Source organism: Prionailurus bengalensis, chromosome D2 (genome assembly GCF_016509475.1).
Source record: "Prionailurus bengalensis isolate Pbe53 chromosome D2, Fcat_Pben_1.1_paternal_pri, whole genome shotgun sequence".
In the NCBI taxonomy this organism is placed as follows: Eukaryota; Metazoa; Chordata; class Mammalia; order Carnivora; family Felidae; genus Prionailurus; species Prionailurus bengalensis.
The window spans coordinates 15,125,613-15,141,615 of NC_057351.1; the positions used below are offsets into that span (position 1 = coordinate 15,125,613).

General features: G+C 43.4%; 1 protein-coding gene and 1 long non-coding RNA gene across 5 annotated transcripts in view; both read left to right on the forward strand.

Annotated features, from left to right (window-relative positions):
• Positions 1–7,651: 7,651 nt before the first annotated feature.
• Positions 7,652–10,576, forward strand: LOC122493507. The gene is made up of 2 exons (XR_006299901.1): positions 7,652–8,218; positions 10,506–10,576. It is a non-coding gene; the product is annotated as an uncharacterized LOC122493507 (long non-coding RNA).
• A 4,777-nt stretch (positions 10,577–15,353) lies between these two features.
• Positions 15,354–16,003, forward strand: part of PCNX2 (pecanex 2) — a 305,815-nt gene continuing 305,165 nt past the window's right edge. For all 4 annotated transcript variants that reach the window (XM_043596291.1, XM_043596295.1, XM_043596293.1 and 1 more), the window contains exon 1: positions 15,354–15,537. In XM_043596291.1, the coding sequence (XP_043452226.1) occupies positions 15,385–15,537 (153 nt within the window). In that variant the 5' untranslated portion in view covers positions 15,354–15,384. The remainder of the gene's footprint in view (positions 15,538–16,003) is intronic.

The following is a 16,003-nucleotide window of genomic DNA, read 5'->3' on the forward strand; positions in this document are numbered from 1 at the left end:
TCCTTGTACATTTGCCATTCGCAGGAGTGCCAACATACAAATAAGATAAGTTTCTAGGAGTGGCTCACTGAACAAAAGGGTGTTCACTAGCTGTTTTGATAGATTTGGCTAAATGGTCCTTCCTAGAGATTGTACCCCTTTGCATTGCCACCAGCAGTGGGGTTCCCCACACCCTCCTCAATGCAGTGCAAAATGGAACTTTGCTCTTTGCAAAAAGCAAGGGAAGCTGATGGGGACCATTTGTTTTCCATAGTTTTTAACTGTATTTCTTATTGTGATTGAGACTGAACATCTTTTCAGATGTTTGAGTCCTTTGAATTACCCTTTCTGTGAACTATCAGTTCTTTTTTCTTTACCCATTTCTGGTTGGCCTTTTGGTGTTGATTTTTAGGGGGTCTGTGTATGTTAAATGACTTATCTTTGTGTCTTAAATATGAAGTGAGAATTATAAATTAATTCAGTAAGAATTAATCTATGTGTAACATTGACTGTTTCAGAAGGAGGACAGTAGCCATTGATCATAGGCTACCATTGGGGCTCCTGTAAACACTTTTAGTAGCATAATTATTTGGAGCTGTAAAATTTTCTTTGAATAGTACTTTTTTTATTTTTTACTTTTTGAGAGAGGGAGAGCGTGCACACACACGTGAGAGGGAGAGGGGGCAGAGGAAGAGACAGAGAGAATCTTAAGCAGGCTCCGTGCTCAGCACAGAGCCCGATGCGGGGCTCGATCCCACAACCTGGGGATCATGACCTGAGCCAAAATCAAGAGTCAGACACTCAACCGACTGAGCCACCCAAGTGCCCCCAACCCTACCTGTTTTTGTAACTGTTGGTCCTGATAGGCCATGTTTTTATTATTTTCTAGGTATTCTATTGTGGTGACCTTTACCTCTTTTTTTGAACCAACAGAATTTTAAGAAATCACTTTTGGAATTTCTAGATGACAGGGGTTGTGTGTGTGTGTGTGTGTGTTTTTTCTAGATGCGTTGTTAGTTTCTACTTTTATTAAATTCTGATCAGAAAATATTATTTGTATTGTTCCTCTTCTTATTGATATTTTCTTTTACGAGTATATGACCAGATTTTGTAAATGCCCTGTGAATGTCTGGAATGATATAAATGGGGTACATGGTTGATAAGTATCAGTTATGCTATTTATGCTTATTTTCTCATTTATAATTTTTTTTTTTTTTTTGAGACAGAGAGAGACAGAGCATGAGCAGGGGAGGGGCAGAGAGAGAGAGGGAGACACAGAATCTGAAGCAGGCTCCAGGCTCCGACCTGTCAGCACAGAGCCTGACATGGGGCTTGAATTCACGGACTGTGAGATCATGACCTGAGCTGAAGTCGGATGCTTAACCTACTGAGCCACCCAGATGCCCCTATTTTCTCATTTATAAAAGGGGGAATAATTGTAGCTTCTACCTTGAAGAGTTGTTTTGTAGACTAAATGAGTTAATGCATATAAAATGCTAATAATAGTGCCTGACCCAAGGAGACTATTGGGTGGAAACCATTACTATCTGTTATAAAATTCTGAGCTCTACCATAATAGTAGCAAAAGCTTACACTGATCTTTCCCAAAGAATTTTGTAACCATGATGTCATCAACTTTTCACATTATATGATTCTGAAGAAAATTCTGAGGCTAATCTAATATTTTCCCTTAATAGGTGACTTTTTGGGGGGGGGGTTGGGTTTTTTTTGTTTTTGTTTTTGGCTAGGTTACCCAAAGATTCCTCATCTTTAAAGTTTGATAACTTTACTAGAACCTATCTCTTTGTAAAGATTACTATTTTAAGATAGAGCACTCAGAGAGAGCAATCCATAAAACATATGTACACAGCCTAATGAATTACTGTAAAGCAAACACCCTTGCAGTCATGACCCAGTTCAAGATACAGAACATTTCGACATCCCAGAAGCCCTCTGGGTGCCCTTTACCATCACAGCGTCCTCAGTGCAAGTTACTTTTGCCAGCATTGGTAAACAGCCCAAAGGAAAATAAATCCTCAGAATCTAAACTAACCCTTCACTATAGAATAAAGGTGGCATATATTTTGGTTTGGTTTTATGTGTTTCTTCTTATTCTGCTTTATTGAGTATAGGGGCACTTGGGTGGCTCAGTTGGTTAAGCGTCTGACTTCAGCCCAGGTCATCATCTCATGGTTGGTGGGTTTGAGCCCTGCGTCAGGCTCTATGCTGACTGCTCAGAGCCTGGAACCTGCTTTGGATTCTGTGTCTTCCTCTCTCTCTGGCCCTCCCCTGCTCGTGTTCTCTCTGTCTCTCAAAAATAAATAAAACGTTAAAAAAATAAAAAATAAATAATCTGCTTGTTGAGTGTAACTCACATACCATACTGTTCACCAGTTGAAAGTGCACAGTTCAGAGGTGTTTACTATGTTCACAAGTTGCGCAACCAACACCACTATCTAATTTTAGAACATTTAGTCTCCCTGAAAAGAAACCCTGTACCTATTAACGTTCAGTTCCCATTACCTGATCTCATACCCACAGCCCCCAGCAACCACTAATTCACTGTCTCTGTATAGATTTGCTCATTCAGCACATTTCGTATCATTGGATCTGTGCTTGTACAACATGCGGTGATCGGCTTCTTTCACTTTGTATAACAACACTGTGTCAAAGTTCATCAATGTTGTGACATGTGTCAGTACTTCATTCTTTTTTATTGCCAAATAATATTGTATGGACATACCACGTTGAGTCTATCCATTCATCTGTTAGTCAGCATTTGGTTTGTTTCCATTTTGTTGGTTATTAGGAATAATCCTGCTATGAACATTCATGTACAAGTTTTTACGTGGATATATGTTTTCATTCATCTTCAGTATAAGCCTAGGAGTGGAAGAGATGGGTTGTATGGTATTTAATGTTTAATACTGAGGAATTGCCAGACTGTTTTCCAAAGCAGCTGCACCATTTTGAATTCCCGCCAGGAGTGTATGAGTGTTACAATTCCTCCACATCCTCACCAGCAGTTGTTACTGACTGCTCACAGCCTTTGGGCTTTACCTTCACTGTCTCTTTTTCCTACATTCGGGTAATCTGTAAAGAAAGGCTAGGCATCTTTTCTTTGGAACCAGTAGGAGATTCAAACCATGCAATTCTGTGCCTATATGCGGGGCCTCTCACCCTGGTCCCACTCCTTCCTCACAAAAAACCCAAAAGCATTCTCCTTTCTCCACTCTCTGTTTTTAATTTATTTACTTAGGGAGAGAGAGAGAGGGAGAGAGAGAGAGCAAGCGGGGGAGGGGGAGAGAGAGAGAGAGAGAGAGAGAGAGAGAGAGAGAGAGAGAGAATCCCAAGTAGGCACCACACTGACAGGGCAGAGCTTGATGTGGAGCTCGAACTTACAAACTGTGAGGTCATGAGCGGAGCTGAAATCTAGAGTTGGACACTTAGCCAACTTAGTCACCTAGGCACCCTTCCTTTCTCCACTCTCTTGAGCCCTTTACAGATTTGCTTGGGGAGACCTAAGGTTTTCTGCAGAAAACCTAATTAGAGAAGTAATAAAATTTTCATACCCTCTTGGTGTTTGTGAGGTATCATGAATCTGGACATCCAAGCAAATTCTGGATGGAAGTCGCCACTGCCTAGACAGGATATCCACAACATATCCAGAAGTCAAGACTTATGTTTACTTGTTGATCTTCTGTGTAGTTACTCTTTCCATTACTGAAAGTACATTACTTAAGTCTCCAACTCATTGAATTGCCTATTTCTCTCTTTAATTCTGTCAGTCTTTATTTCCTATGTTTTGCGGCTCTCTAGTTAGGTGCATATATGTTCATATTTGTTAAATCTTAATAAATTAATCCTTTATCATTATAAATGTTCTTTTTCTTAGTAACAGCTGTTGTCTCAAAGTCTATTTCGTTTGATATTAGTATGGTCACTCAGACTCTCTTTGTTTGCATTTGTGTCTTTTTCAATTCTTATTTTACACCTATTTGTACCTTAAAAAAATTTTTTTTATGTTTATTTATTTTTGAGAAAGAGAGACAGACAGACAGAGTGTGAGTGGGGGAGGGATAAAGAGAGAGAGAGAGGCAGACACAGAATCTGAAGCAGGCTTCAGGCTCTGAGCTGTCAGTACAGAGCTCCATGCAGGGCTCAAACTCATGAACTGTGGGATCATGACCTGAGCTGAAATCAGATGCTTAACCAACTGAGCCACCCAGGTGCCCCTGTACCTTTTTTTTTAAAAGTTTATTTATTTGTTTTGAGAGAGAGAGAGAGAGAGAAAGAGAGAGTGCAAGCATGATGGGGAACAGGCAGATAGAGAGGGACAGAGAAGATCCCAAGCAGGCTCTGCACTGTTAATGGGTCTCCATATCACGGGCTGTGAGATCATGACCCGAGCTGAAACCAAGAGTTGGACAATTAACCAACTGAGTCACTCAGGCGCCCCACCACCTATTTGTATCTTTGAATCAGGGTGTGTTCCGTAGCAACTTATCATTTGATTAATTCTTTTTAATCCATTCTGCCAATCTGCCTTTTGATTTCAGGCTTAATCGATTTGTGTTTAGCGTAATTACTGAGAAGGTAGGACTTATATCTGCCATTTTGTTATTTGTTTTTATATGTTCTGTCTTTTTTGTGTCTCTATTCCTCCGTTACTGCCTCCTTTATTGCTAGGTGGATATTTTCTAGTATGACGTTTTAATTCCCTTATACTTTCTTTTACTGTAACTTTAAATTTTAGTTTGTTAGTGGTTATAGTAGCTGGCTCCCATGTAACTCTGTTCCCTCCCACTTCTTTTATGCTGTTCTTTTCATACACATTTCATCTTTATAGTATCATAAGCTCTACATCACAGTTTGGTAATTCTTGCTTTATGTAGTTGCCTTTGAAAATAGATATGAGCGTGAAGAAATTATAAACAAAAGCATGTTTATAATGTTTTTATATTTACCTCTGTAGTTAGTTTTGCTGGTGTCCTTTATTTTTCTGTGTGGATTCGAGTTATTGTCTGGTGTCCTCTCACGTCAGCCTAAAAGACACTCTTGTCTATACCTGCAGGTCACTGGGCCTGGGATGCAGGAAGGATGGCAAGGGCCTCTGTTAAAATGTCACAGACCCCACTGTCTTACCTAAGTTAAATAGTTTCTCGTGGACAGAGGATTTGCTGTTCAGTCCATGGCTTTGGTTAATTTCCAGGGTTCTGAAATGATTGATGTTGCTTGTGCCTCTATTTTCATCAGTTTTGTGGGAGAGTGAGTTGACCAAAGTCCTTACTCTGGGAATGCAGATGTCGACTACCTTAGGATCCCTGTTAATGTCAGGTTTTTTGTTCTTGGTCATTTTGGGGTAGGGGCCTGATGTGTCATTTTAATGTCCAAGAAAAATCCTCCTTTATCTCTGAAAATGTCTTTAAGTAATTTAGAATACACCTTGAGTTTCAGTGTTTCTCTTCTGTTCTTCGGGGCCACTAATTTGCACAGAAGTTCAAGAAAAAATAATTTAATAAATATGTCATATTCACTCACAAAACACACGCACAGTACGCACTGACTTTCACAAGACATGAACAAACTAAACAGGTTGAAAAGTAGAACTGTCATTTGGTGGATTTCTGGAGTACTGAATCCACCCTTTGTTTAAAGTCTTTGCCTCTTTAGGGGCGCCTGGGTGGCTCAGTCGGTTAAGCATCTGACTTCAGCTCAGGTCATGATCCCACGGTTCCTGAGTTCAAGCCCCACATTGGGCTCTGTGCTAATAGCATGGAGCCTGCTGGGGATTCTCTGTTTCCTTCTCTATCTTCCCCTCCCAAGCTCATTCTCTCTCTCTCTCTCTCAAAATTAAAAAAAAAAAAAAAAAAAAAAAAAAAAAAAAAAAAGTCTTTGCCTCTTTAGAATAATGGCAGTGTACTGTATTTTACTGTATTGGCAGCAGTGTTCTAGCGCCACCTAGTGCTACAAAGAAGTAAGAGCTGCTCTGTTTTTTCTTTTCTTTTTTTTTCCTTCTTATCCTTCCTCCCCCCAACTCCTTTTCCTCAACTTTCTTCACAATAGAATAAAACCTACTCCATGATTATCAGATTTAATCACTGGACATTTATAGAACACCGAATCTTAAATGTGCATATCAATTATTTATTTATTTATTTATTTATTTATTTATTTAACATTTATTTATTTTTGAGAGACAGAGAGAGGGACAGAGCACAAGCAGGGGAGGGGGGCAGAGAGAGGAGACACAGAATCCGAAGCAGGCTCCAGGCCCTGAGCTGTCAGCATGGAGCCGGTCGCGGGGCTTGAACCCGTGAACCATGAGATCATGACCTGAGCCGACATTGGACACTCAACAGACTGAGCCACCTAGGCACCCCTATAAATCATTCTTTTAAAGCACACACAATGATTTACCAAACTGACCATATACTTTGTCATAAATCAAGTCTCAACAAATCATTGAAATCATTTAGAGTATGTTCTCTGGAATTAAATGGGAAATCATGAATTATTATAAAATTTCTCATATATATGTATACCAACATATCTCTAAAGCAATATATTTCTAAATAACCCATGGGTTATGGGAGTCCCAATGGAAACTAGAAAATATTTTGAACTGAACAATAATATGTATATACAATATATATGTCCATATATATGCCCAAGAAAATATATATAACAAATATATATATAACAAATATATATACAAAATATATATATTATATATACCACACACACACACACACACACACTATATATATATAAAATTTGTAGAGTGCAACTAATACAATGGTTAGGGAAAAATTTATAGGTTTAACTGTATAGGTTTAGCTGTATGTAACTACATAGTTTCAACAATATATTAGGAACTGTGGCAAAAAACCAAATGAGCCAAGCATCTACCTCAAGACATTAGAAAAAGAACAAATTACGCTCAAATACAATAAAAGCCAGGAAAACAAATTGAGAACGTAAAATAACAAAACAGCAAAAATTTGATAGAGAAGATGAACACAGTCAAATGTTTGTTCTGGTTAATTTGATCAATCCCTGATGAGTGACCATGAAGGAGACAGGAGGCACAAATAATGGATTTCGGGAATGAAAAGGCACACATCATTGTGTATTTATGCCAGCTCTTAAAAATCACAAGAGCATGGTATTAACAGCTTTATGCTGACAAAGTAGAAAATTTAGACGAGATGGATAAACTTTTTCAAAATTCGATTTACCAAAAAGTCAAAAGAAGTGAAATATTCAAATAGACCTAAAATTGTCACCTGCATTGTATTCAAAATGCATCTTAATTCTTCGTCTGGATGGGTTATTCTCTAGGCATGCTGTTTTGTGAGCTTGTAGACAGTAATTCTTTTTTATTTTCCTTTTCTTTTTTCCATAGTTTGTTCCCATGTTCCATAACTTTCTCTGCCCTAGTACAGTCACTCATTTTAGTGAAGCACATTTTCTGGTAACTCTGAGAATGCTTACCCAAGAGTGTGGTAGACATTTGTGGTGCCCTGCAACACACAGATTAAGGTCACCCTCAAATGCTTGATTTTGGGATGTTAAACCATCCTTGAATTCCTGGGAAGAATCCTACAGAATTATGGTATCTAATATTTTTTTAATATGTTACTGGATTTAGAATGCCAATATTTTGTTGAGGATTTTGTTTTTGTTATAGAGGAATAACGAATATTCTGAGGTTTTCTTTTCTTGTCATGTCTTCATCTGTTTTGGAATCAGGGAAATACTTGCCCCATAGAATGAGTTCATAAGCATTCTTCCTTCTCTCTTTTCTGAAAATGTTTGTATATGATAATCACAAGCTCTGTTAATAGCCAAAATTCTCTTCTCCTTTCCAATTTTTCCTCTTTCATAATGTCTTGTTATTTTGTTTTTAATCGATGCAATAGTCCCTCAAATCTCATGGAGAATATGAATTCTAATGTTTAAGGACCTCTTATTATTTTCTTCAGGTGCCCTATTTTAATGGGGGCCATTTTCTTAGAGTGGTTAGCTTTTGAATCTTTAATTATTTTGGTAATTTAAAATTTTTTACTTTTTGCTCATAGTTATAAATGAGGCTTTTTAAATTAATGAGGATTAATCTCATAGGACTATGACAAATGCTATTGATCACTATTTTATTTCTCCAGCAGATACAACCTCTTCCACTTGCCCACACTCAGAGCCTTCTTGGAGTCCAAAGAGTGTTCCATCCATAATAGTTAGTAAGAATGAGCCTCAACGGGGCCCATGAACTGAAAGCAGACTGGCAGATGAAGAGCATGGACCGTTGAGCAGCATAAGGACCCCTTCACTAGGGTCAGTGGGCGGGCACACCAAGGTACAGGCTGCGTGGACGCCTCCATCAGCCTTTCTTTGCCCGGGGCTCTAGACTGCTCATGTTTGTTCACTGCTCTTTGGCGTAGCCATATTGTCATCCTCTGCTGGAGCAAATCCTCAGGGTGCTGATATCCATTTAGAGTTGCACTTGACAGGGGAAGCAGTGGGAAAGAGCCTCAGGAAGCCAAGGACATTAGGAATTTTACTGCTTGCTGCACCTAACTCCACCGTTTATGTTGTGGTGACTCAAACACAGCTGAGTCACTGCCCTCTCTCCAGCTCTATTGCCTACATTAGGGGCTAGACAAACACACTTCACTTCGAAGGCCATTCCTACACGATGAGGAGCCTGGATATGCCTCTGGCCATGGAAAGGTGGTGTTCCAGCTCCCATATAAACTTTAGTATTTCAATTCCAATTAATCTCAGTTCCCTAATATTTCAGTTTTTACATTGCTTCCCTCAGCCCTAGTCAATTGGATCGTGGCCCACACTGGGTGCCAATAAATAACGTACAAGAGTTCTACATGGAAAACTATAAAATATTAGTGAAAGGTCTTAATAAATGAAGGGCTACATCTTGTTCATCATCGGAAAAGTTGAATATTAAGAAGATGTTAAGGGGCACTGGGGTGGCTCAGTAGGTTAAGCGTCCGAATTTGGTTCAGTTATGATCTCACAGTTTGTGGGTTCGAGTCCCCGAGTTCTGTGCTGACAGCTCAGAGCCTGGAGCCTGCTTCGGCTTCTGTGTCTCCTTCTCTCTGCCTCTCCCCAGCTTGTGCTTGCTCTCTCTTGCTCTCTCTCTCTCTCAAAAATAAATAATAAAAAAAAATTAAGAAGATGTCAATTCTCTAAAAATTGACTAGTAGATTCAGTTATAATCCCAATAAAAATCCCATGCACAGGTGTGTGTGTGTGCATGTGTGTGTGTGTGTGTGTGTGTGTGATAGGTATGTTGACATATGTTGACTTGCTGAGGAAACAGTATCAGCAGAAGCAGAAAGGCATGACGCAGCATGGTGTGTGCAAAGATATATAAGTAGTTTGGGTTTCCAGAGATGAGGTCGTGGGGATTTGGTGAGGACAAGGCTCGGGGGGCCCTTAACTGCTTTTTGTTTGTTTGTTTGTTTGTTTTTGCATGTGATGGAAAAAAATTTAAGAAGGGGTAGAGAGGTTGGATTTACATTTTATGTAAATCACTTTGGCTTCCCCTTCACCTGCTCTACTCTTTATGCAGGTAACCACATTCCCCGGGCTTCCATGCACCATGAGTTCCAGGTAGGCTTGGTCAATGGAAGGGAGAGGTAGAGATTGGAAGTCTGGAGAAGAGAAGTCAGGGCATTCATGTATCCCTACCCCCACTGTTGCCTGTTGTGGGATTTGTTGAGGCAGCTGTACATCCTCCAGGCTCCAACTCTCTCCAACCTGCACTGCCATGGCTCTGTCTCCTGCTGCCAATCCTTGGCTTCTCAGTTCGGACAGTACCACCTCCGGTCCTAGGAGTCCTGCTTCTGCCTTTGCTCATCTCCAGGTTCTTCATCATCCATCATTTCCTGTCTCAACTTTTCCCTTTGCCCTGTCAGATCATCTCTGCTTAAAAGCCAAGAGCTCCTCTTTTCTTTTCTTCCTGGATGGACATTAATTGACCTAGGGGGTTAAGTTGGAGAAACGAAAACCCATCAGGAAGCCACTGAGATAGTTCAAGTGAGAAATCCTCAGGACCTCACCCGAAGCAGTGGTTGTAGGGACAGAGCGAAATGTATCTAGTAATAGTCTCTTGGAGATAAAATTGATAAGACTTGATGATTGACTGGATGAGTTGCTAAGAGAAAGAGGGATGGGAGAGAAGGGGGATCTAGGGTAGATTCCTGGTTCTTTTTAAAAATTATGTATTTATTTTGGCAGAGAGGGGGGGGGGGCAGAGAGAGAGAGAGTATCCCAAGCAGGCTCCGCAGCGTCAGCACAGAGCCTGACGCAAGGCTCCATCCCACAAACTGTGAGATCATGACCTGAGCCAAAATCAAGCGTCGGACACTCAACAGACTGAGCCACCCAGGTGCCTCTAAATCCCCAGTTCTAAGTGATTACGATCCAAAATACAGAAGGCACACTTTTCTCTGCCATCATGGTATGTGCGGTTGATTGTTCCTGGTCGTGTCTTCTCACAGGACTTTCAGGATCAAGCAATTCCTGGCCAAGAAACAAAAGCAGAATGGTCCCATTCCCCAGGGGATTTGGGTGAAAAGTGGTAATGAAATCAGGTGCAACTCCAGGAGGAAGCCCTGGATGGAGAAGAACCAAGCTGGGTCTGTGAGGGACCACATCACACAGGAGATGGCACATACATTCATGCCGCAGGAGGGTCACATGCTCGTACCCTATCAACTGTAAACAGCGCCACCACCTGGTGGGGAAATGATTTCCTCTATTGCTTTTATTTTTTATTGGGGAAATGATTTTCCTCTATTGCTATGCTTCTGGACAAGTAGGTTGGTTCGGTAATAAATATGTGAGATCTTTTGTTTTTGTTTTGTTTTGTTTTTAAAAAACAAACCAAAATACAGAAGGTGCAACAGGAGAATTGCCAATAAGGGAGAAGCCAGTGAGTGACACATGCTGAGTGTGAACAATGAGCGTGAACATGCTGAGGTTGGGGGGCCTCCAAGGGGATATAAATCTGAAGTTCAGGAAAGAAGTCAGGGCTGAATATAAAGACTTCAGGTCATTAACACATGCATAATAGTTAAAGCCAGGAGAGTAGATTTAGGCTACCCAAGAAAATCAGAGTGGTGGAGAAGAAACATGCTTATTTTTCCCCCCTGTGTTTTTTTTTATATTTTAACTGTTTATATTTATTTTTGAGACAGAGGGAGACAGAGCATGAGCAGGGGAGGGGCAGAGAGAGAGAGGGAGATACCAAATCCGAAGCAGGCTCCAGGCTCTGAGCTGTCAGCACAGAGCCCAATGCAGGGCTCGAACCCACGAACCATGAGATCGTGACCTGAGCCCGAGGTGGACGCTTAACTGACCGAGCCACCCAGACACCCATTCCCCCATATTAAAAGCCAATTCGTTAAAAGGAGCACTTTGCTGACACCTACCCCCAGGTCCTCTAAAGAGTTGCTTATTTTGGTCGCTTCTGCTTCTTCAGAACATGCTCATTCTTTTTTTTTTTTTAATGTTTATTTATTTTTGAGACAGAGAGAGACAGAGCATGAACGGGAGAGGGTCAGAGCGAGAGGGAGACACAGAATCCGAAGCAGACTCCAGGCTCTGAGCTGTCAGCACAGAGCCCAACGCGGGGCTTGAACTCACAGACCGTGAGATCATGACCTGAGCCGAAGTTGGACTCTTAACCAACTGAGCCACCCAGGCGCCCCAGAACATGCTCATTCTTATGAAAGAGAATGAATCAGGTATCTGCCCATGTCACTACCTTCGATCCTGGAGCTGCAGAAAGCATGGATTACTCCTAACGACAATGTTCACTCTGTATTTGGCCTCTTCTGTGGCACTTGACACGATTAACCATTTCCTTCTGGAGTTGCTCTTTCCCTCTGTAGTTACTTGGTGATAACAGGCCCTCCTTGGTCTCCTCTTCTCTTTCCTTCTTTCCGCCTGCTTTAACCCTTGTGATCCACAGCCCCCACGCTTCCTACTCCACACTCTTTTCCAGGAGTCTGTCACTCCCTTTCCTGGAATTCCTCAAGTCTGTGTCCCCACTTGAGACACCTCTGCTAAGCCCCAAAGACCATCGTCACACTACCCCCCCGCTAAGTCCCCAGGAAAATTCAGAGCCGTCGTTTCTTGGTTTTTGTTTTTCCCTGCTACACAGCCTAACATTCCCTAACTTGATTAATTTCACCGCATCATCACCCCACCCCCAAACAGAAAATTACTTTCTTTTAAAATAATTTTTAAAGTTTTATTTGGGAGACAGAGAAGGAGAGAGAGAGAGAGAAGGGGGGAGGGGCAGACAGAGAATCCTCAACAGGCTCTGTGCCACCAGTGCAGAACCTGATGTGGGGCTCGAACTCACAAAATCATGAGATCGTGACCTGAGCCAAAGCCAACAGTCAGATGCTTAACCAACTGAGTGTCCCAGGTGCCCCGGAAGTTACTTTATTCTTTTATCTCTACATTGAATTGGTTGCCAAGTCCTCAGTCACATTTAATCCCTCAATATCACATTCATTCTTGCTGTTCCAGGTATTCAACATTTCCCCCTGCACTGTTGTTTATGTCACATCCAGGCTTAAAGCTTTTCAATGCCTGTCTATTGCCAAGGATAAATTTTTTAATGTTTATTTATTTTTGAGAGAGAGAGACAGAGACAGAGACAGGGCATGAGTGGGGGAGGATCAGAGAGAGAGGGAGACACAGAATCTGAAGCAGGCTCCAGGCTCTGAGCTGTCAGCACAGAGCCTGATGTGGGGCTTGAACCCATGAACTGTGAGATCATGAGCTGAGCCAGAGTCGGACATTTAACCGACTGAGCCACCCAGGCGCCCCACCAAAGATAAATTCTGAAGAACTTCAAATGATCCATGAAACTGACCTTGCACCCTTGGGGGTTCTAGGGGGAAATCTGAAACTGGCCCCCATACACGGAGGGCAAGGAGAGACCAAAGAAAGAGGCAGACCACTCTAGATTGGCAGGTGGCAATTTTAATAAGCAAGGGAACTTATACACGTGGCTTGTCTTGGGTGGCTGCGAGATGGGTAGCTATCTGCACCTGCCTGCCAGAATCTTAAGTTTATCCACAGGCCTTAACCTGGTTCAGTTGTGTAAACGGTCCAGATGGTCTCAATAACACATTGCTCTCTCAAGTCTGCATTCTTGATGTGGGTCCTAGTGGAAAAATGGTGAATGAAACATATATTCCAAGTATGCGGGTGGGGTTGGGGTATGTGTGGGAGGGGTTAAGAGCCTTGGATAGCCCTGGCCCAGCTCTCAGGTCAATCAGGGATCACGTCCTTTTGGTGACCTCCCACAACAGGATACATGCATACAATTGTATATATTATAGCACACAGAACATTTTGTTGCAAGTCTGTGTTGGTTTGCCTGAGTCCTCTTGTAGTCTGTGAACTCCTTCATGGTAAGAATTATATTTTATTGATGTTCCCTTTCTCAGTCTTCTGCAAAATGCCTGGCACATAGAATGTGCTCAATAAATATTTGATGAACCAGGCAGACACAAATGAATAAGGGCACTCCCTTAGTGCGGGAATGGACCTGTTGCACTCCTCCTGGAGCCATGCACATGAAAGTGATCCTTTAGTGTGGGTCTTCCTGTGGAGTTGGTTGATTGATTCATTCATGAACTATTTATGGAGCACCTGGTAGGTTCCAAGCATTGAGCCATATAACAGGCATCCTCTTGGCTTTGAGAAAATTATCATTCCAATACAAAAAGCAGAATTATTACATTTTGGCTAGTCATTCCTGCAGATGAATGCAGAGTCAATTAAAAAGTGGTTAAGGCTGACGGCATACACACTAGTGAGACTTTGGCTGTAACCCAGTGGGCTTTCATGTTCCAGACTTGCTCCTTGGGACAGACCTCATATTATCTCATTTCAGCATAGGAAGGCTGGGATGCCTTTACTGGACCTGGCTAAGGCAGCCACGAGCAAATGCTGCTGCGCACCAGAACATGGCCAGGGCGCACACAGGTGCCCATATCAGAGACGAAATGTGATGTGTTTGGGGCAGATGACACAGGAAAGGCATATCTGAGGACCATGGAACCTTCCAATCCCTGCTCTTTCCCAAAGGCCCTAACTAACACAGGGCTTCCTCTGCTTATTCCTAAGCAAGGCGAGTTCCCTTTTCTCTGTCTCTTGTCCAAAGCTTGCTTTCAGAAGACAATTTGAAATTTATCTACTATAAATTATAAAAGAGTATAAAAACTAAATATCACTAGTTCACTGGTACCTTCTAGTGGGCCTTCCTATCTAAACAGTATGGAAAGACTTAGACTAACGTTCTGAATAGTCGATTGATGACTGGGATTATATTCTAGGCATAATACAAAAAGACATGTCTAACCGAGGCTCCTGAAATGATTCCAGGAAGATGGTCATCTTCTTTTTTTTTTTTTTTTTCAACGTTTATTTATTTTTTTTGGGACAGAGAGAGACAGAGCATGAACGGGGGAGGGGCAGAGAGAGAGGGAGACACAGAATCAGAAACAGGCTCCAGGCTCTGAGCCATCAGCCCAGAGCCCGACGCGGGGCTCGAACTCCCGGACCGCGAGATCGTGACCTGAGCTGAAGTCGGACGCTTAACCGACTGTGCCACCCAGGCGTCCCGAAGATGGTCATCTTCTTGATGTGTCAAGTTGGACAACAGAGGGGACGAAGGGAAAAGGTCAGGGAGGGGAAAAGGTCAGTGCCAAAGGCACAGGCGGGGCTTAGGCTGACTACTAGAACGTCCGGGGGCCAGCAGGTAATTCAGGAGAATGAAACTGTGCCAGTGCTGGGGCGGGGCGGGGTGGGGGGCGGATTACAAGGAGTGACGTGTGACAGGATCTCGTGTTACATAAACCTTTTGGTGCAGGCAGCAAAAGGGGAAAAGGCAAAAGCGCGTGTTTTGGATGGTCTCTTCTTCTGCACGAGAACATCTTTGATTTTTCAGCCCTTCTCGCCCGTGGTGAGACGATGGGGAGGAAAAGGAAGGGGCAGAGAGCAGAGCCAAGGCAGAGCGGCTGGAGGGGCTCAGGAATACTCTGGGCGGGCGCTGGGCGGAGCCTCTGGAGCATCCTCTGAGCGGCCGCCTCTGAGCACCATGGGAAAATCCTTCCTCCCTCGGACATGGCGCCCACCTGCCCCGCGGCAGCAGCCGGCTCCGGCGCCGCGGTTCGCGGGTCCGGGCAGGAGAGCAGCTCGAGCTTCAGTCGCGGGGCGGAAGGGGGGGGAGGGGGCGGCGGCAGCGGTGGCGGCGGTGGCGCCGCCCGCGGGCCTGGGTGTTAGAGCCGAGGGCGCCCGGGGACCGGCGGGCGGAGCGCAGCGGGGCGCCGCCGGCCCCGGGGCGCAGCAGGCATGGTGTCCCAGGCGCTGCAGCTGCTCCGGCAGGGCGTGTGGGCCGCGCTCACCGGCGGCTGGTACCACGACCCGGAGCAGAGCAAGTTCACCAACAGCTGCCACCTCTACCTGTGGCTGTTCCTGCTGCTGCTGCCCCTGGCCTTGCACCTGGTGAGTGGGGAGGTTCGAGCCGGGGAGACGTGAGGGTGGAGGCAAGAGGGGAGAAAGCCACCCCAACCTGCGTGTCTGCCTCGTGATGGAACGGGCTGGCAGCGATTCTTAAGGGATGGGATGAAGAAGTATAAACGTACCGTTATAAGATAAATAAGTCACGGGGTGCAATGTACGGCGTGGGGAACACAGTCGGTAATATTGTATTAACTTTGTAAGGTGGCAGACGGTAACTGGACTTGCCGCGGTGACGGTTTCGCAATGTATACAAATGTCGAATCACTCTGTTATACACCACGAACTAATACAGCATTGTACGTCAGTTATGCCTCAATTGAAAAGAGAAAAGGTGGAATGAGGACGGCCCTCGGGATTTGGGGACAGAGGAAGTACAGGGAGAGGGGGACAGGGACTCGTTGGCAGGAAAAGAAGTCGAAAGGACTTTGGGGGCTCTGGGACTCATTAA